Source organism: Erpetoichthys calabaricus, chromosome 13 (assembly GCF_900747795.2).
Source record: "Erpetoichthys calabaricus chromosome 13, fErpCal1.3, whole genome shotgun sequence".
Taxonomy (NCBI): Eukaryota; Metazoa; Chordata; class Cladistia; order Polypteriformes; family Polypteridae; genus Erpetoichthys; species Erpetoichthys calabaricus.
In genome coordinates, this window is record NC_041406.2 from 98,677,832 (window position 1) to 98,700,797 (window position 22,966).

Below are 22,966 nucleotides of genomic sequence, written 5' to 3' on the forward strand. Positions count from 1 at the left end.
ACCAGTAGGGGGAGCCACTATGTCTCAAAGAGAGAGAAAGAGAAAGAAAGAGAGAGAGATTGGAGCGTGTGCTGATACAGTGTGTGGCCACACGCACCATACAACGAAGCACCCAGATTGTACCTGGAGTGCAGTCATATAATGGGTGAAGTTTTTTTTTTTGTTTTTTTTTTTTTTGTTTTTTTTTTTTTTAAAACAGTGGCTGAAGTGCCAATCCTGCCACCAACCACCAAGTTTTCCATGTAAGTTGGAGGATCTGGATGTAAATTAATCAATTGCAGGTTAAAAGCCTTGCTCAAGGGCGCAAGAAAGTATGGTCACTTTTGGCATGCGAACAGGATTAGAACTGGCAACATTCTGATTGTCAGTGCAGATCCCTAGCCTCAGAGCCACCACTCTGCCCCCAAACCTCAGACAATTTCACCTCACACAACTCCAGGTTCAATTAAATGATTTTTATTATCAGCAACGCCTTCCCAAGTGAACACAGCCAACTTGACACAACTACAAACAGATTAAAAGGTTTTTCTCTCGTTCTGCTCTTCATGGTGAATACTGCCTACTGCCTCCTGACTCTGACTACCTGAAGTGAGGCCGATGACTCCTTTTAAACTGGACCTAAAAATGCTTCCTATGTAAAAGCATTGCCTGTCAGGAGCACTTCCAGTTTATGTGGTAATCAGGGATGTCCTTCCCCAGCAGCACACTCAGCCAGCACCCAAGGACCTTGGCAGAGTTTCATTTCCACATTCCAAATCCCATTCAACCCCTCAGGTGTCCAAACTGGGACCAACCGAGAGGAACAGTGAAAACTTCAATGCATGGTAATAAACTGCTACTGGCATCTAGCTTTGCCCAGTCCATCCAATATTTCCTTATCCCAACACAGATGAGGATTGCAAGATGAAATGACCTGGTTGTGCCTCCATCAATGTAGTCCTTCCATTACAGACTCCTGAATGACCAAAAGATCACCCTCAATCCATCCCCTAAGGCACTCACAGTACAAAATGAAAGAGTGCACAGTTTGTATTATGTCCTTTTTTACAAAAAGTCAGGAAACAATTATTTCAATCTTGCTAAAAACATGCATCAAGAAGAAAAAATAATTTGTAATATATATTGAAAAATACGCTTGAGTAGCACAGCCACATCAATTAAGCTGTCAGCTCAAGTAAACATTTTAATTAAAGAAAAAAATTCAAGTATCTTTAATTCATGTCCTGTTATTTCAGTCCCCCCCCCCTCCCCCCGCCGAATTAAATTTTACACAGTTCATGAGAAAAGTCCTGTAATCTTTAGCATATTCACACAGTACATGTAATGAGTTTGTGGTGATCCTATAATTTTTAGCATATTCACACGGAACACATAATGAGTTTGCGGTGAAGACAAGCAAATTAGAAGTCTACAATGAATGTGGGAAATGTGGCTGGGTGAAAATGCTCATTGATTAAATGAAACATCTGCTTAATTATAGTCAGGATCAGGTTCACTGTTACTGTTGTGTACAGCTCCATAAGGCCTACTGTTGAAACAAAGGTTTCATGTTATGTTATCCTACCTCCTGTTCTTGCAGTCTACATACTGTACTTACTTATATAGTTTGTTTTCAATCTATACCAAGATATCTGTGCTGTTTGTTTGCAGTTTATTTAGTACTGTACTCCTACATCTTCCACATCTTTGTTTGTAAAAAAGAAAGGCCAGAACACTCACTTATTTATTTGCACCTATACATCAAGGTAAACATAACAACTTTACCTTTGGACTCTCTCATCCAATTCTCACTTCAGAAAAGCTGAACAATTCATTTACCGCAACGGATGTGGAAAAACGTACCTTACACTAATAAGCAAAAATATCAAAAACTTGAACAACAGTTGTGGTTTAACCACTTCCCATGAAGTGGCATACAGTGCTAACACTGAAAACATTTGCAGTAACCTACTTTCACGTTCATTAAAAAAATGCACATTGAGAAGTTAGCAGAAAAATATAAAATAACAGAATAAGTAATACCCAAACAGTATGTCAATGAGGCCATGAAAAATTATAATTTACTATCACTTGTAAAGATAAAATTTTGATAATATTTCATAATCAACAGTTGACCTTCTCTGACCAATTTTTAACTGTTAATTCTTATAAAAAGTCACCCTGTTTAATAACAGAAAATAAGGCAAAGAACAGTGCATTTTGCATGTAAAAATTGGTATTAAACATAATGGAATATATACTGCAAATTGTATATATGACTGAAAAGTATTTTAAAGAAATAGGCACTCACTGACATTTTCAGGAGACAGTCACACTTACAGAACATTCACAGTTGGGTGTTACGAACTTGTAAAGAAAGGACAGCGGAATGATTTCACAGTGAGGTATAAGCAAGACAGATTCATACATTTTTTTCTTTCAAAATACTAAGAAAATATTTAAAATCAGATGTATTCTTCACTAATGCTAAAAGTAAAGGGATTTATTATGTAGTCAAATTTCTCTTAATTACAAATAAGGGATTATAGAAATTCATAGTAAAGCCTTTTGGAAACAATCAAAATGTTCAGTTTCACGAGATTTCTAAGGTCAGAGTGTAATACTGTATAATAAAGGCGGAGTGGTGGCTCTGAGGCTAGGGATCTGCACTGGCAATCGGAAGGTTGCCGGTTCGAATCCCATAAATGCCAATAGGGACTCTGCTCTGTTGGGCCCTTCAGCAAGGTCCTTAACCTGCAATTGCTGAGCGCTTTGAGTAGTGAGAAAAGCGCTATATAAATGCAAAGAATTATTATTATTATTATTAAAGATAAAACCTGACTGAAGATACATAACACATTGATGCAAACAAATGTCATGTCACTTTCTAATCTGCTTAATCCTGATCAGGGTTGCAGGATGTGCTAGAGCTCATCCCAGCCAGCACTGGGCACAAGGCAAAAAACAAACCCTGGGCAGAGTGCCCATCCATCACATAGCAAACACATACACACACTAGGGCCAATTTGCAGTTGCCAGTTCCCCTAACCTGTATGTCTTTGGACAGTGGGAGGAAACCCACACAGACGGGGAGAACATATAAGTTATATAATGCACTATGGATGTCTCACCTGGAGTACTATGTATAGCTTAGGTATCAATATTACAAAAAATGCATAGCAGTGCTAGAGAAAGTCAAGAGGAGAAGGACTAGGCCAATTCCGGGACTGACAGGTATGAGCTGTGAGCAGCAATTAAAGGAGCTGAAGCATTTCAATTTAATCAAATGAAGATGGGACGTGATCAAAATGTTTAAAGCTATTACAACAATTAGTGCAGTAGATTTAGGCTCTTACTGTAAAATGATCACAGTAACATGGTTGGAAAATTGTTAAGGGCATATTTCACAGAAATGTCAGAAGTTTTTCTTTACACAAAGAACCACTCTTGAACCATGGAATAAATGACCAAATAGTGCAGTGAGGAGTATAGCTTTAAGCTCGACTTGATGCGATTTTAAACAATCTAAATGAACAGGATGGATGAGCTCATTGGGCTGAATGGCTTATTCTTGTCACAACTTTTCTAACAGTGGCACCCATAAATTTGGCTTTTTACAGAAGCTCTTTAAATAAATACATAAATATACATACAAACACACACAATGGTCTAAACACACATCAAAATGACTAAAAAGGAAGAAAACGAAAGAAAATGTCCGATTTGGCAGACGCAGTCCCAGTGAGGCATTAAGCAGGTGTATTGCTGTTTGTATTAAGGAGCCCCAGTAATGTTTCTCCTCAGTGTTAATGTATCAGGGAGAGGATGTACAGCATTGTTCATGATGCTCAGTTTTGTTTTAATTCTCTCCCTTACTACTCCAGGGGGTCCAAAGTGTGTCCCATAACTGAGCCAGCCATTTTAATTAGCATGTTGATTCGGTGGGCCTCTGCTGAAGTGATGTTACCAGCCCAGCTTAGACAAAAATCACACTGGCCATTGCACAGTTATAGAAGAAGATGTGAAGGATGTCACTACCCATGTTAAAAGAACACAGATTTCTAAGAAAAAGAACCTGCTCTGCCCTTTCTTCTATAGTTCCTCTGTGCTAAAAGAGATTAGACCAACCTGTCATTGATGTGGACCCCCATGCACTTAGAGTGTACCACCTCTACATCTACTCCTTGAATAGTGACAGGACATACTGTAGACTTTGGTGCATCAAATGTTAATAACCACTTCCTTGGTTTTGCTGAAGTTGTGGACAATTCTTTCTGCACTAAGAAACAAAAGATGAGACAACTGCATAACATTATGCTTTGGCACAAAGCAGCTAAAAGCCTCAAACAAACATCCACTAAATCATAAGATTATCTTTCAGGAAAGATTTCATGAAAAATACACCCCCAACAATTATTGCTCTGTTGCTCCTCTCCCTGACCCAAATAAAATGCTCTGCAAATTTCACAGTTCATGTCACATATAAAGAAAGCCTGCCTTTCCCTGCATTAGTGACAATTCTACTCACTTAACAATTATAAAGTGTTTTCTGAATAAATAGTATTTCATCAAAAGCAGAGTAACATTTCCAAAAATAATTGCCAAAAAAAGGAAATTTAAACAACAAATACCACAATATATAGTAATTAATATGTACACTAGGAAAGTGATTATCAATTAAAATAAAAAGGTAAAAAATGCACACAGAATCATAATGTTCCACCAAGCCTTGCATATGATTGTAAACAATAAAACAAATGCACATCTAAATAAATTGAATGAAACAAAAAGTGTCTTGACGCTTATCTGATTACATCTTTATTCTAAGAGAAGCATTTACCAATTCCTGGGAATAGCTTTTGTATAAAGTGTCACTACTAGCATTATTATCATTTATAACATACACACAAACGACACGCACGACAGTGGACCAAAAGCAGTCACAGAATTGTTTATTAAAAAAAAAAAAAAAAAAAAAAAACTATTTCATTTTAGTCACTATCAAAATACACCCCTTGAGATGTAATACACAGGTCCCAATGTTTCACCAATTCCTGGAAACATTTTCTGTACTCTAGTTGTGTAACAAAGTTTAGTACTTCCTGCAATTTTTTCCTAGATTTATAACACAGTAGCAAACTGCTTGCCCTTCAGTCTCTAATTTATTTTTGGGAACAAAAAAAAGTCACAAGAAGCAAGATCTTTTGAGTATGGAAGGTTCATAGCAAAAACCACATTGTTTGTGGTCCAAAACTGACAATGCAGTGTGTGCAGCTGAGATTTCATGATGCAGCAGTATGTGCAGGAGTGCTATTAAGGAGCAAAATGCAGTTTTGCTTGCAGTACAGCTCCTGATGTTTTTTTTACCCAAAGCCTCCCCTGAGGTGGTTTGTCATGTGGTGGGTGCAGCAACATGCTGTATCAGTGCATGCTCCTAACCTCTCCTTCCCACAGACAACTCAAAAGTATAGTGTAATGTTGTCGATTAACAGTCTGTTCAATCTGAAACTCTTTATTAAAAAGTCTATTAATGTTAAAAACAAAAACGCAGTCATCAACGTTTTGATGTTCGACATGACTTGCTTTTTTGACTTGTAGAAGTAACAGAAAAAAAAAAAAAAAAAAATCACAGATTATGAAATACAACTCAAAAACACGTATATCGATCAACTTAGCACAATTCCAGTTGGCAGACTGATTAATAAGACTGTAGGCATGCAATACTAAGCAGCATAATTTCATAACTGCACCCTAATCCCATGCAATTGATCAATTGTGGGAATCTTTACATACATATACCTTCAGGCTGAGCATCCCTAATCCAAAATGTCTGGGACCAGATGCATTTCGGATTTTGAAATATTTGCAGGTATATAATGAGATATCTTGGTGACACCCTTGATCAAATAGGGAAATGCTGCCAAACCAGCTAAGTGAGGACTCACATCTATAATAATTCATATAACTGAGCTGTTATTGTAATGTGCATTGTCATGACAAACATATTAAACCTTAAAAGAGGAATATCTCTGCCAAACTTCACAGGTCTGCTTCTATGCTGGTAGTCATTAAGAGAATGACAAGGTTCTACATTAGGTTTTCGTATGAAGTGGATGTATATACATAAAATATTCTTTGTCACAAAAAAAAAAAAAAAAAAAAAAAAAAAAAGCCATTTGAAGTCATGGCCGAAATTATCGGCACCCCCTGGAATTTTCCTTGAAAATGTACCATTTCTCTCAGAAAATTTTTTCAATTACAAATGTTTTGGTATACACATATTTATTTACTTTATGTGCATTGGAACAACACAAAAAAAAAAAAACAAGAGAAAAAAAGCCAAATCTGACATCATTTCACACAAAACTCAAAAACCGGGCTGGACAAAATTATTGGCACCCTCTACTTAATATTTGGTTGCACGCCCTTTGGAAAAAATAGCTGAAATCAAGCGCTTCCTATAACCATCAACAAGCTTGTTACACCTCTCTACTGGAATTTCCGACCTCTCTTCTTTTGCAAACTGCTGAAGGTTTCTCAGATTTAAAGGGCACCTTCTCCCAACAGCAATTTTGAGATCTCTCCATAAGTGTTCAATCAGATTTAGATCCGGACTCATTGCTGGCCACTTCAGAACTCTCCAGCGCTTTGTCTTCAACCATTTATAGGTGCTTTTAGAGGTATGTTTGGGGTCATTGTTCTGCTGGCACACCCATGACCTCTGACGCAGACCCAGCTTTCTGACACTGGGCCCTACATTGTGCCCCAATATCTTTTGGTAGTCTTCAGATTTCATGATGCCTTGCACACAGTTAAGGCATCCAGTGCCAGAGGCAGCAAAACATCCCCAAAACATCTTAGAACCTCCACGTTTGACTGTAGGTACTGTGTTCTTTTCTTCGTAGGCCTCATTCCGTTTTCTGTAAACAGTAGAATGATGAGCTTTACCAAAAAGCTCTACCTTGGACTCATCTGTCCACAAGAGGTTCGCCCAGAAGGATTTTGGCTTCCTCAAGTATTTGAAATACATCAGTCTGTGTGTAATGAATGAATCTAATATACAAGTTTCACTTTTTGAATGGAATTACTGAAATAAATCAACTTTGTCATGATATTCTAATTTTATGACCAGCACCTGTATAAGTCATCATTATAAACAACAACACAAAGCATTTGTTCCTACTCCATCTGGTGCAGGAAGATGCAGTGACAACCCATACATGGAGGAATGACACAACAAATCAAAAAAAAAAATACTAAACAGAGCAGTAACAACAAATATAAGAAAATGTAACCACTCCAAATGAAAAATTAATAGTTAAATAATGTCATCTACAAACATTCAAAATGAACAGAACAATAAAACTGAATTGCAACTGCAAATTGATTGTAATGCAGGTCTAATATAACAATTTTGGTCATAGGTCACACATATGACTGTATGGGAGATAACAGTTTAAAGAGTCAAAGTACAATAGAAACTCTTTGAGCATGCTTCCATGCTGCAGTATCATTTTCTGGATAGAAAGGTGGCAAACAGTTGCTGACTGAGTGCATGGAATCTGTCTTCATCAAAAACTGCTTTGTTTATACTTCTTTTGTTGTAAATGTCATGCATGGATGGGGGTATTAAAGGGAAAAAAAAACTGAAAATAAAATTCCATAGTCAGACTATTCCACAACAACAAGGACTGAAATGTTTGCTGAAGATTTCATGAAGGAACTTAGTGATTGCTTTACAAGGGTAAATTCAGTGCACTCACTGTGACTGAATGAACTGGCAATACAAACAATGGTCAGCTATTTATCTTTCACCACCCCATCTTAATGTAATAAACATGAATAATTAGTGTGCCTATCTCCGCTTGAATACTCAGAGCTTATGGCAACAATTACTGTATTAAACTAATAATATGTTTGGGGAAAAATCACCCAAGTAACAGCATCACTTTTTGTACGTGCAGTGCACACCTGTAAAACACCAACTGTATAGTGGATTATGCACTGCTGGGGTGTAAGCCAGGCTTAACAATTTACTCCTTAGGTCTGATGTCAAACAGCTAATGTTTTTCAGAATCTGTCCAATTTCCACATTGTCCAAGCAGCTAATCTTCCAAAAACATTTCTGCATTTTTTTCTTAAATTACATAGACTTTAACGTATCACTTGCTGGTCACATGCACAGAGTTAACCTGCTGCACAATAGAGGTGGGTCAGAAAAGGAAATATTTATGCCAATAACAAAAGGCTGCAAATGTTTCTATTAAAGGAAAAGCAAAACAGTTGATATATTTAATGAAAGGAGACAATTCAGTTACTTTCATTTTATGCTTCAATTCAGAATAAACAAACTATGTGACCCCCACATCCAGAGTGCATGTTTTACAGAGGAAGCTGGAGGTCTTCAAAAAATGACCTACTGAAGGGATTGCTGCACTTCACAAAATATTTGAAACAAAGCACCAACATCAGGATCAATACTGAATTCCTGAAGAGAGTGACTAAAAATTTTAAAACTTGCTTTGAGGACTTTAACTCCATGAAAACACATTCTGATGTACATTGAAGGCTCACTTCTGGTCAGAAACATCAGACATTTCCACAGGAGGAAAAAAAAAAAAAAATCTTTCCATGGTGGGCCAGTTCTGCGTCTCTACAAAAGAAGTTGCTTGATCTGCAAGAAAACTTTGTTTGTTTGATATAGATAGATAGATAGACAGACAGACAGACAGACAGACAGACAGACAGACAGACAGACAGACAGACAGACAGACAGACAGACAGACAGACAGATAGACAGACAGACAGATAGATAGATAGATAGATAGATAGATAGATAGATAGATAGATACTTTATTAATCCCGATGGGAAATTCACAAAGGAAGCGGACAGTGATTTTGTCACCTGTTGGACAAAGATGGTTAATGCAGAAAATGTTTCTGCTTTCAGAAGACTACCTTAGAAATTCAATATTTGGCTCAACATACAGATTAATATGATGAAGACCGAGCACCCAAGCTGATAATGGACACTTAATTGTTGTCACCTTCCGACCCACACAAATTCCTTGCCCTACTTGAAAGCCTTAACAGAAGGTGCCACTTCTTCCATTAAACCAATAAAACGTTATTATTACATACTGTATACTATACTGAGATTTCAAATTTTGTTTATCATGTTTCATCTATCATTCTTCTAACTTTGACTTCAATGAAAATTTGCAAGAAAGATAGTTACTTTTGTTTTCAATACTACAATGAAAAACTTGTTTTCTTCGAGCTGTGGCAGCATAATTTCATATCTTTTGATTTTATCATTTCATTTGACTTTAGAGCTTGAAAACATATCGTAAATCAGCCTAAGAGTTTGTAAAAGCAACATGGATTTACACAATGTGACCTGTAGGGGTCTCAGATCCCCAAACTCCAATCAAAACTATGCTATAGTCCCAGGTTCAGATAACCTTTTTAATCATTGTTTTCCTTCTTTTAAACAGGAGTCTTTACCACAATATAGTTCACTGCCTTTTATTTTCTTGCTTTCTACATCTCCACTTCTGGTTCTGACTCACCTGGCTGAGGTGGATGGGCTTCTTTTAAAGAGGGACCCAGAAGTACTTCTGGTACATCACTGCTATACCTGGGAAGCACTTCCTGATCAGACAGATTAGGGAGAATCTGCTCCCCCTGTGGGCTCCCTCCAGTGGCCCCAGAAGTATTTCCATGCAGTATAGCAGGAATCCAGACTGGAGAAGCACCAGAGGAATGTTACCACCCAGCATACGGAGAGAATATATTACCAAGGTGGGCAGTCCTACACTGTCCATCCACTGTACTGGCATCGCAGCAAGGAATGGTACCACCCACCATCCCTGCCCCATTGCCTGTCCATCCATGAGTTTCGTTTCTTCACAAGTATATGGGAGATCATGGAGAATCCAAACACAGAACAACCCAGGAAGGTTCTAAACCGAAAAATATTTTAATAAATCAGTATGAAATGGTCCTTACAATACTTCCATGTAAATTTCACTTCAGATATACCACAGGAAAACACTTGATGGAAGATTTTACAATGTAATACAATCGAGTACATTACATTATAAATTATTAGCAAAACTAACAGGAAATTAAACCAAATGAACAAATTCAATAATATTTACTTTCAAACCAAACACATTGGGTCAAATGAAATAAACAAGTTGCACAGATAGATAAATTGATACAGGGGTGGCTTAATGCCTCTGCCCACATCAACCTTTCCCCATCTAATGTGTGCGTGTGTCTGTGTGTAAGTGTTCATTTCCTCATCATCCACAACCAGCATGTGCTCTGGTAGGGCAGAAAGCGGTCAGCTATCTTCCCTTATAAATGTCATTGAGCATGTTAACTTTTTTTTGACGAGTGGATATGAGAAAGCAGCGTCATGGAGCCTGCTTCTAGTTTGTTATCAAGAAATCTTTGCTTAAATGAGGACTAGTGAATATTACTGAGAAATCTCCTTTCGAGTACGAAGCATCCATTACACTACTATGACCCACAGCTACATCTTCTTATGACAATGAGATTATCATAACGCTCTCCTAATCAAAATGATCACTTTACTGGTTTTGACAACAGATACTAAAATAACTGAAATGTATACCACTATCTGTCAGCTGTGGGTATCATTAAAGCTTTGAAGCACAAAGCATGAAATCAGCACAAACATAACTTTAAAGAAACTTAAACAAACATGCCATTCTTACTTGGATTATAGTTCAATCCTACATCCTCCACCGAATATCAATTTTATGTACATGTATACACATACACACCCCCATACATTGTTCTTTTGATTAACTTAATACATTGTTGTTGTCTTTCTCTTTAAAATGTTTCTGGTGTTTTTCTTTCTACCATTCAACATACTTTCAGTGGCTGAGATATGCATGGCTCCGTCCCGTCTAAATGCCTCTGAAATTTATTACGCGATATTATTCCATTTATCATTTCAACGTTAAAAAAAAACTCACGACTCCAAAGTGACATCTGTGATACTGTACAACAACGCAAACATTGAGCACCAGGGGTTAATCCGAAAAGCATTTCAAAGAGTCCTTTTGAGATATCACGTCATGTCCTACGGTTCCACTAACGTGCTCTGTCGGCAAAGTTCATCAAACAGGGGGACCGTGGCCTACTAAAGTTGCTCCCGTAACATCACCGTCGCCCCAGCACGGCTCTCCCGCCTGTAATGCCCGGCACAAAAAATGACAACAAGGCAAACTCGGGACACAAAAAACATGAAGGCATAGCTGACTTTAACCTATTATGAACACTCTCCGCTCTAAAAATACACGCGCATAAAGGTTACCTTTTGGGTGCAGGCTGGTCCATACTGTAAGGCTTCTCCCCACGCTTATTAAGAGCTGTTATATAAATAAAACGAGCCTTCAAATGGGGTTACAATAACGGCGGCTCCCAACTCCCATCAACTTTCATATTCCGTACTCCAGCTGTCTACTTCACTGACACCAACGTGACGTCGACACAAGGCGCTCTAGCTTGCTGTCGTCTCGTATCCCGCCCTTCCATATGATGTCTTTCTGATTGGGTGCAGCCTGAATTCGTGTGTCGTCTATTGGTCAAATTCAATGCTTATCATCGTCATTCAACGCCCCTAACCAGCATACCTAGGAAGTGGACATGTGAGTATTTGCAGTATTGTTGGACAAATTCAAATTCTATTGGGTCTTCATATTGTGTGTGTCAAGGAGAGGCAAAAAGTAAAAAGTATGGGAACTTTAATAAACTTCCACGTTCCACACTTCAGTTATTGTATATTTGTCGACCCAGGATTCACTAACTAAACCAGGGACTGTCTAATAGGTCACCCCCTGTGCAATGTTTGTGTTCTGATTGGGCGATGGCTGCATTTGCACTGTCACCATTGGACGTGGCGCACGCCGATAATCGCCTTTGCACGCCTTTATCCTGCAAGCGCAAGACGTGAACATGTGAGTCGTGGGAAGAACTGGATCGTGAAAGGAGTGCTTGGAATACTGAGCTGCTTGACATATTTGAATACGGATGAAGGAAATATTAGAAGAAAAAAAAAACCCAGCGGAATTACTGAGCCCCGAATGTTGTTATGTTTGTGTGAAACGCCCTTCCACTCTTTGGTGTCTTTGTTCTGGGTTGCGGGTCACCCCCGGGTTTTTCCTCTGAGGCTTTTTCGTTTCCTTTTTTATTGGAAGTGAAACCACTATAGAAACATGGCTAAAGCCATATAAGGTATCAGGCGTTTTATTTTTTGGGGGGGTTCATCTGGAGCTTATGCTGTGACAAGTGCAGCACAGCGCCAGCTCAGTTCGGATAACTGCACCATTTTCATGGTACTGTAAAGCTCAGATAGGACTGCTGCAGCTGAAGTCGCATCTTTGTGTGGGAGTGACCAGAAGGGAAGTGGTCCTCGGCTTCGGTTAAATTTTGTTCAAGCCTATTCAATGATGGAATGTTGTTTAGTGCAGTAAATCTGATTCTTGTGTGGATTGTGTCAGTCCAAAACAATGAGGTTTTTTTTTTTTTGCCTTGTACACAAGCGTTGAAAAATTTGAAGTCCTCTTCCAATGTTTTAATTTTTAATAGAAATTGGTAACTTTTTCTAGCAAGTCACCATTAAAAGCAATACTAGTATTGCTAATTTTTTTGATTTTGATATACTTTATTAATCCCTGAGGGGAAGCTGTCTTTTCACATGGCCTTTGAAAGTTAGAGTTCAGGGTCACCCATTAAGCTATTATTGCTTGAAATGATAGACAACTCACAGTGGTGCAGTGGTAGCGCTGCTGCCTCGCAGTAAGGAAACCGGGGTTCGTGTCTGCGTGGGTTTCCTTCAGGTACTCTTGTTTCCTCCCACAGTCCAAAGACATGCAGGTTTGGTGCATTGGCGATCCTAAATTGTGTGCTTAGTGTTTGGGTGTGTGTGTGTGCCCTGCGGTGGGCTGGTGCCCTGCCCGTGGTTTGTTCCTGCCTTGCACCCAGTGTTGGCTGGGATTGGCTCCAGCCAACCTCTGTGTCCCTGTGTTAGGATATAGCGGGTTGGACAGTGACTGACTGATATATAACTTAGTAGGCATGCTTACCGGTTGAAGACAAGTAGTAGAATTTTACAATATTTGATATCTCTCATCTTTTTAGTGTACCCTCCGCATTTATGTTGCTCAACCTCTTTTGCCCAACGCTTCCCCTCTTGATTGCGTTCCCGTAAAGCCTGCATCTCAGACTCTGTCATTATGAGGTACATTGCTCACCTCCTGTTCGTTTTTTGAGTATAACCAAACCTGCAAATGTGTCCCATCTTTGAAGGTGACTCGGGTGGGTCCTTGTTAATATTTAGGAACCTGTCATCTCTCTGTAATTAATTGGCTTTGTTGTGTTATCTCAAACACTGGAGATAGTATTTTAAATCAGAGGAGACAAGGATAGAAAACGTGACAATTTTGATAATGGGAGTTTAAAACATTTTTTTTTTAACAAGACCCAAAAATAAACCCAGGAAACAAAGTAAAAGAGGTCAAAAACTGGGAATCAAAGAGAGATTTTGTCAGAGGCAAAATACGATCAAAAACATGAGCAACTATTCATAACTAAGGATCTAAAAGAATGTCTCTAGCAAGCAATTCATGGGTTTATCCATCAAATTCAGATAAAACATGGGTCACTTAATCTGACCCTTAAACCCTTGACCTACTGAGGTCAGGGTCATAACCTCTGAGAACATGTACCCCCATGCAACTGGAGGACTCATCATAGCAACGGATCCCCGCAATGACAGCGCCGGGGTGAGAGAGATAAAAATGGTGTCACTGAAAATATAAATAATTTTTAAACTTTGTTAAGTTGGAATCTCTGCCTGTCAAATCTCTATAATCGATGTACAATTAGCAAGAAACTGTTAGAATTTGCATAGTGAATCTTTAAACAGGAGAGATCGTATGTAACACATTGTTGAAATGCTCCATTTTTAACAGTTTTTTTGTAAAAATAAAAAAAAAATTGTCAATCAGTAATTGAACTTCATACCCCTAAAGTATTGTAAAGTATACATACCATTGAGCCACAAAAGCCAAACTGACCCATCAGGTCACTCAAAGGGACTAGACACGGGCATACACATGTATATTGTAAATAATTCATATAGTACAGTGCATCCAGAAAGTATTCACAGCACATCACTTTTTCCACATTTTGTTATGTTACACCCTTATTCCAAAATGGATTAAATTCATTTTTTCCTCAGAATTCTACACACAACACCCCATAATGACAACATGAAAAAAGTGATGCGCTGTGAATACTTTCCGGATGCACTGTATATAACCGCAAAGCCCCATTTTCAGCAACCGCTATTCCAGTCTCCTGATAGTCAGCTCTCTTTTCTCATCTGTAATTAATTATGTTTAAATGCTAATTGGTTATTAAAGAAACTTTTGTAAATGCAGTATCACCACTTAAACCTGTTATTTTGTTCAATAAAGCCAGTAAATTGTCTTACCTTGTGTTGTAGTGTACTGACATTGCTATATTCAATTCTGAGTTAAAAAATGACCAAAGTGAAACCGCTTTTTCAAGAAACATGTCAGTCTATTGTTTGTTTGCAGAATTAAGGCTATTCCATTGGAAACACTGTCAAGAAACTTAACATCTCAAGTAAAGGTGTCTTACTGTCTTGAGAGAAGAGGGCAAACGGGAACTAATCAGGATAGAAAAAAAAGCAGACAACCCAAATGGGCATATGCATAAGAAGATAAGGACATCCGAGCTTGTAATAATTCTTTGCATTTATATAGCACTTTTCTCACTACTCAAAGCGCTCAGCAATTGCAGGTTAAGGGCCTTGCTCAAGGGCCCAACAGAGCAGACTCCCTATTGGCAATTACGGGATTCGAACCGGCAACCTTTCCAATTGCCAGTACAGATCCCTATCCTCAGAGCCACGACTCAAACTTGTAGTTTGAGAAACAAACGCCTTACAGGTACTCAGTTGGCTGCTACCGTAAAGAGTACAGGCCAAATACCAGTGACAGTAAAAAGACAGTTCTGGGATGCTAATAGGCACCAATTCCATTAAATCTTCAGTTTCTGTCACATTGAAATAACCTTCAATAAACTGTCATGTTTCTTGAGAAAGTGGTTTCATTTTGGCCATTTATGAACCCAGAACTGAAGTTTAGGAGTACAAGTACCTTGCAACCTAAGGGAACAGAATAACAACAACAACATTTATTTATATAGCACATTTTCATACAAAAAGTAGCTCAAAGTGCTTTACATAATGAAGAAAAGAAAAATAAAAAACAAAATAAGAAATTAAAATAAGACAACAGTAGTTAACATAGAAAAGGAGTAAGGTCCGATGGCCAGGGTGGACAGAAAAAAAAAAAAAAAAAAACTCCAGAAAGCTGGAGAAAAAAATAAAATCTGCAGGGGTTCCAGGCCACGAAACCGCCCAGTCCCCTCTGGGCATTCTACCTAACATAAATGAAATAGTCCTCTTTGTAGTTAGGGTTCTCACGGAGTCACTTGATGCTGATGGTCATACAGACTTCTGGCTTTAATCCATCCATCATTGTTGGAACATCATGGTGCTTTGAGTAGATGGTGGTGGCACAAGCCACCACCAAAAGGATACCAGAAAAGGAAACAGAAGAGAGATTAGGGGTTAGTACAGATTTTAGAGCCACCATGAATAGTTATTCTAATGAATTGGATATACAGAGTATCAGGATTAAATTAAAGTGAAGTTATGAGAAGGCCATGTTAAAATAATGTGTTTACAGCAGTTTTTTAAAGTGCTCCACTGTATTAGCCTGGCGAATTCCTACTGGCAGGCTATTCCAGATTTTAGGTGCATAACAGCAGAAGGCCGCCTCACCACTTCTTTTAAGTTGTGCTCTTGGAATTCTAAGGAGACACTCAGTTGAGGATCTGAGGTTACGATTTGGAATATAAGATGTCAGACATTCCGATATATAAGATGGGGCGAGAATATTTAAGGCCTTATAAACCATAAGCAGAATTTTAAAGTCAATCCTGAATGACACAGGTAACCAGTGTAGTGACATCAAAACTGGAGAGATGTGCTCAGATTTTCTTTTCCTGGTTAGGATTCTAGCAGCTGCATTCTGCACTCATTGCAAACGATTTATTTCTTTTTTGGGTAGACCTGAGAGGAGTGCGTTACAGTAATCTAGTCGACTGAAAACAAACGCGTGAACTAATTTCTGAGCATCTTTCAATGATATAAGAGGTCTAACTTTTGCTATGTTTCTTAAGTGAAAAAATGCTGTCCTAGTGATCTGATTAATATGCGATTTAAAATTTAGATTACAGTCAACAGTTACCCCTAAGCTTTTTACCTCCGTTTTGACTTTTAATCCTAATGCATCGAGTTTATTTCAGCCTTCAGCACTGCTGTAATACAATTACAAAGGTTTCTCTAACAGCCAATTAGCATTTAAACATTTGATTAAGGATGAATTAAGATGTTGTGAACTCCGAGTCCGTAAATCACATAAATCTTTCCTAAATTGCCCATTGGGAGCGGGCCTTAGGTGGGATTACTGTCAAAATACAACTAGAAGCAAATAGTGCCTTGAAGAATCTTTATAGATTTATTTGTAATAAAAATGCTAAGTAGCAAGAAATCATCCTCCGCCCCAGATGGGATGCCTGTCCTTCTTCTTGGGCACTTACACAGCTTTGGGGGCACCCAAAATGCAGAAGGTGGTCTTTGGCAAAGCTTACATTTCTGAGCCACAACAGGATGTTGTTCTGACAAGATGTTTGTTACACTATCAATAAATGCACTCTCTTAAAAGGAATCATTAATAGCTAACGAGCATCCAGCTGGCAACAATATATGGTCTTCTCTTCTAAATCTCATGTATTTGTTGCTTCACCCTTTATGCCATTATTTTGTCACTTAAGGATGCAGACTTTTTAAAGAAAACAAAGAGATTCACAGAAGTAGAAAAGCATATGCAATAAAGGAACTTCTCTACTAAAACTACTTTCTGAAAAACACAAATCTTTCACAGTCTTCAGTTTCAGACGATAGCCACTGTCACATGCATGACCTAGGAAATTCCTGGATGAGCTGTACTCAGAATTTAGTGGGATGTCTCAGTTCTTTCCAGTGTTGATGATGTTAATCATCTGGCAGTCCCAGGTTATTATTGGGGATCCAGGAAGGTGCATACTAAGTCTTTGTTCACCAACCTCACATTTGTATTTGTTTAATTGCTCTACTTTCTTGAATCACAAAGAGAGAAACGAAACTAAGGATGTGAAACTAATAAATGGCATTGTGAAGTATGAAGATACAGATATGCACTGCTGCGTTTTTATTGTTCCCTAAAGTTGCACTAAGCTCGGTTTCCACTACACAAGCACTGCACAGTTTTGCTTCATTGCAGCTTTTGTTAGTATGAGACAGCAGCTGTGACACAGATTGTCCACAGCAAAATAGCAAACCAGGCTTAGCAATTGTTTCCATAGCTTTGACGAAAAGTTGCAAGTTTATTTCAAGAGTCCAATTTACACATTTTTGAAGTAGCTTACCCTGAGTCAAATGTTCTGTTTCTGAAAACAGTTGAGGAAGTTTTAGATTTTTATACATCATTACTGGACAAACAGTTAGCAGAGTGGTGTAGTTCCTTATATCTTCTTAAAATCTGAGGACTGTTACATATAATGCAATTCTGAAAAACTATTAAACATACATTAAATCCATTTTCATCAGGGTATAATGTAACAGGCAGCCTCCTCTCTCATTTACACAAGGCTGAACTGGAGCTGCCAGCTAATCTCCCACGCAGTGTAAAAAGAGCCTGAATTCATGTTTTAGAACACCTTTGTTCAAAAACATTTAATTGCTTAAGCAATATATAGTAGAATCACTTTGCTTTCTTCATCCATCCATCCATCCATTTTCCAACCCACTGAATCCGAACACAGGGTCACGGGGGTCTGCCGGAGCCAATCCCAGCCAACACAGGGCACAAGGCAGGAACCAATCCTGGGCAGGGTGCCAACCCACCGCAGTGCTTTCTTCATACTTTATTGTTTTTTACATTTATTTTAAAATGCCCCAAAATTCTTACCATGTTAGAAAATGTAATTAGACACAGGAAGGCTATGATTCCCATTATTGCAGCTGAAGTTGATGACACTAATTCCTAAAGGGGCAAATATTTTTCACAAGCAGTTAGACATTGGGGTTTTTTTTTTATAAAATAGATTAAACACATTTTAAAAATTGGTGTTATTTCATACAGCATTTTCCATTATTGATTATTGGACAAATAGTTAATAACATTTACAGTCAAAAACAGGCAAAGATTCAAAAAATCCAAAAAGGAGCCAGTACTGTTTCAAAGAATCTGACGACTTGTCAGAGGTCTGCATTTTGTCTTCCTTCAGTGAGCTTTTTCAGATTGTGTATGTCTACTGCCAAGCCTTATCCCAGACAGATTTATAATGGTCTTCTGCTCCTTGATTCAATGGATCTCTTCCCATTTGGGTGTAGTGAGCACACTGGGAATTGATTTTCATCTCCAAACTGTCATCAGCTTGTAGCAAGTTCTTGGTATCGTCTTTCATACTGGCTCATGCTATTAGCTATTTGGACCAGAGACAATCAATGTAACATCCTTGGAAAGTGCTGCCATTTGGGGGGGAGGGGGGCAGGGATGTGCACATTCCATTTCAGGACATCACTTGACTTCTTTAGTAGAGAATCATCTTAAAATACAGATCGATGCCAAAAAGGCCCTATGGGTGTAAATGTCAGTGTATCCCCCCCCCACCAGTATGATGTACCATGCCTCACATGTGTTCTTGTTCTTCACAAAGTGGCAGCATTGATGATAAGCTTTAATTCAGGCCTGAGCCCCATTCTTACATTTTAGCTTGGTTTTTTGTATTTAATTACTTTACAATCAGTAACCTTCTAAAAAGCTGATGTTGTCTATGCTATGATATCTAACTTTTTCTTATTTCCAGTCTGCTCCTATGTTACATTTTGTTCCTTCTTTTATATTTTGATTTATTGAAAGGGCATTGAAACCCAGCCATAGGGGATGCACAAGCCAGTGTGTTTCTTTCTGCCGGTCCCAAGCCCGGATAAATGGGGAGGGTTACATCAGGAAGGGCATCCGGTGTAAAATTTTGCCAAATCAATATGCGGACAACAATACAGATTTCCATACTGGATCAGTCGAACCCCAGGTTAACAACAACCGCCACCAGTACTCTTAGCCAACAGGGTGCTGGCAGAAATTGGGCTACTGTTGGCCGAAGAAGAAGAAGAAGAGGGGGGAGACGTGTCCGGAGGCAGGAGGAGAGGAGGAAGGTAAAGAGAGTGGAGCTGAGGGTAGGAACTTTGAATGTTGGCAGTATGACTGGTAAGGGGAGAGAGTTAGCAGATATGATGGAGAGAAGGAAGGTTGATATATTGTGCGTGCAGGAGAGTAAATGGAAGGGGAGTAAAGCCAGGTGGATCCGAAGTGGATTCAAATTGTTCTATCATGGTGTGGATGGGAGGAGAAATGGGGTAGGGGTTATTCTGAAGGAACAGTATGTCAAGAGTGTTTTGGAGGTATAAAGAGTGTCAGACAGAGGGATGATTATGAAGCTGGACATTGGAGGTGTAATGATGAATGTTGTTAGTGCATATAAGTGAGTTGGATGAAGTGATGAACAGTGTACCCAAGGGACAGAAAGTGGTGATTGGAGTGGATTTCAATGGACATGTTGGTGAAGGGAACAGAGGAGACGAGGAGGTGATGGGTAGGTATGGTGTCAAGGAGAGGAATGAAGACGGTCAGAGGATAGTGGATTTTGCTAAAAGGATGGACATGGCTGTGGTAAATATGTATTTTAAGAAGAGGAAGGAACATAGGGTTACGTACAAGAGTGGAGGAAGATGCACACAGGTAGATTACATCCTATGCAGAAGAGTCAATCTGAAGGAGACTGAAGACTACAAAGTGATGGCAGGGGAAAGTGTAGTTAAGCAGCATAGGATGGTGGTCTGTAGGATGACGTTGGAAATCAAGAAGAGGAAGAGAGTGAGGGCAGTGCCAAGGAGCAAATGATGGAAGTTGAAAATGGAAAACTGCAAGGTTGAGTTTAGGGAGGCGGTGAGACAGGCACTGTGTAGCAGTAAAGAGTTACCAGACAGTTACGAAACTACAGCAGATTTAGTAAGGGTGACAGCAAGAAGGGTGCTTGGTGTGACATCTGGACAAAGGAAGGAGGAAAAGGAAACCTGGTGGTGGAATGGAAAAGTACAGGAGAGTATACAGAGGAAGAGGATGGCGAAGAAGAAGTGGGATAGTCAGAGAGGTGCAGAAAGTAGACAAGAGTACAAGGAGTTAAGGCACATGGTGAAGAGAGAGGTGGCAAAGGCTAAAGAAAAGGCGTATGATGAGTTGTATGACAGGTTGGACGCTAAGGAGGGAGAAAAGGACCTGTACCAATTAACTAGACAGAGGGACCGAGTTGGGAAAGATGTCCAGCAGGTTAGGGTGATAAAGGATAAAGATGGAAACGTACTCACAAGCAAGGAGAGTGTGTTGAGCAGATGGAAAGAGTACTTTGAGAGGCTGATGAATGAAGAGAACGAGAGAGAGAAGGTTGGATGATGTGGAGATAGTGAATCAGGAAGCGCAACGGATTAGCAAGGAGGAAGTAAGGACAGCTATGAAGAGGATGAAAAATGGAAAGGCAGTTGGTCCAGATGACATACCTGTGGAAGCATGGAGGTGTTTAGGAGCGATGGCAGTAGAGTTTTTAACAAGATTATTTAATTGAATCTTGGAAAGTGAGAGGATGCCTGAGGAGTGGAGAAGAAGTGTACTGGTACCGATATTTTAGAATAAGGGGGATGTGCAGGACTGTAGTAACTACAGGGGGATAAAATTGATGAGCCACAGCATGAAGTTATGGGAAAGAGTTGTGGAAGCTAGGTTAAGAAGTGAGGTGATGATTAGTGAGCAGCAGTATGGTTTCATGCCAAGAAAGAGCACCACAGATGTGATGTTTGCTCCAAGGATGTTGATGGAGAAGTATAGAGAAGGCCAGAAGGAGTTGCATTGCGTCTTTGTGGACCTGGAGAAAGCATATGACAGGGTGCCTCGAGAGGAGTTGTGGTATTGTATGAGGAAGTCAGGAGTGGCAGAGAAATATGTAAGAGTTGTACAGGATATGTACAAGGGAAGTGTGACAGTGGTGAGGTCTGCGGTAGTAGTGACGGATGCATGCAAGGTGGAGGTGGGATTACATCAGGGATTGGCTCTGAGTCCTTTCTTATTTGCAGTGGTGATGGGACAGGCTGACAGACGAGATTAGACAGGAGTCTCCGTGGACTATGATGTTTGCTGATGACATTGTGATCTGTAGCGATAGTGAGGAGCAGGTTGAGGAAACCCTGGAGAGGTGGAGATATGCTCTAGAGAGGAGAGGAATGAAGGTCAGTAGAAACAGGACAGAATACATGTGCGTAAATGAGAGGGAGGACAGTGGAATGGTGAGCATGCAGGGAGTAGAGTTGGCGAAGGTGGATGAGTTTAAATTCTTGGGATCAACAGTACAGAGTAATGGGGATTGTGGAAGAGAGGTGAAAAAGAGAGTGCAGGCAGAGTGGAATGGGTGGAGAAGAGTGTCAGGAGTAATTTGTGACAGACGGATATCAGCAAGAGTGAAAGGGAAGGTCTACAGGACGGTAGTGAGACCAGCTATGTTACAGTGCATCCGGAAAGTATTCACAGCGCATCACTTTTTCCACATTTTGTTATGTTACAGCTTTATTCCAAAATGGATTAAATTCATTTTTTTCCTCAGAATTCTACACACAACACCCCATAATGACAACGTGGAAATAGTTTACTTGAGATTTTTGCAAATTTATTAAAAATAAAAACATTGAGAAAGCACATGTACATAAGTTTTCACAGCCTTTGCCATGAAGCTCAAAATTGAGCTCAGGTGCATCCTGTTTCCCCTGATCATCCTTGAGATATTTCTGCAGCTTAATTGGAGTCCACCTGTGGTAAATTCAGTTGATTGGACATGATTTGGAAAGGTACACACCTGTCTATATAAGGTCCCACAGTTGACAGTTCATGTCAGAGCACAAACCAAGCATGAAGTCAAAGGAATTGTCTGTAGACCTCCAAGACAGGATTGTCTTCAGGCACAAATCTGGGGAAGGTTACAGAAAGATTTCTGCTGCTTTGAAGGTCCCAATGAGCACAGAGGCCTCCATCATCCGTAAGTGGAAGAAGTTCGAAACCACCAGGACTCTTCCTAGAGCTGGCCGGCCATCTAAACTGAGCGATCGGGGGAGAAGGGCCTTAGTCAGGGAGGTGACCAAGAACCCGGTGGTCACTCTGTCAGAGCTCCAGAGGTCCTCTGTGGAGAGAGGAGAACCTTCCAGAAGGACAACCATCTCTGCAGCAATCCACCAATCAGGCCTGTATGGTAGAGTGGCCAGACGGAAGCCACTCCTTAGTAAAAGGCACATGGCAGCCCGCCTGGAGTTTGCCAAAAGGCACCTGAAGGACTCTCAGACCATGAGAAAGAAAATTCTCTGGTCTGATGAGACAAAGATTGAACTCTTTGGTGTGAATCCCAGGCGTCACGTTTGGAGGAAACCAGGCACCGCTCATCACCAGGCCAATACCATCCCTACCTTGAAGCATGGTGGTGGCAGCATCATGTTGTGGGGATGTTTTTCAGTGGCAGGAACTGGGAGACTAGTCAGGATAAAGGGAAAGATGACTGAAGCAATGTACAGAGACATCCTGGATGAAAACCTGCTCCAGAGCGCTCTTGACCTCAGACTGGGGCAACGGTTCATCTTTCAGCAGGACAATGACCCTAAGCACACAGCCAAGATATCAAAGGAGTGGCTTCAGGACAACTCTGTGAATGTCCT

General features: G+C 39.6%; 1 protein-coding gene across 3 annotated transcripts in view; it reads right to left on the reverse strand.

Annotated features, from left to right (window-relative positions):
• Positions 1–11,542, reverse strand: part of stk3 (serine/threonine kinase 3 (STE20 homolog, yeast)) — a 425,407-nt gene extending 413,865 nt beyond the window's left edge. For 2 of the 3 annotated variants that reach the window (XR_007936613.1, XM_051935855.1), the window contains exon 1: positions 11,336–11,540. Coding sequence is in view for 2 of the 3 variants with exons in the window: in XM_051935855.1 (XP_051791815.1) it covers positions 11,336–11,358 (23 nt within the window). In the remaining variant the exon portion in view is untranslated. Of the gene's footprint in view, positions 1–11,335 lie in introns of all 3 variants that reach the window. The other variant, XM_051935856.1, reaches the window with a different exon arrangement.
• Between the last annotated feature and the right edge of the window lie 11,424 nt (positions 11,543–22,966).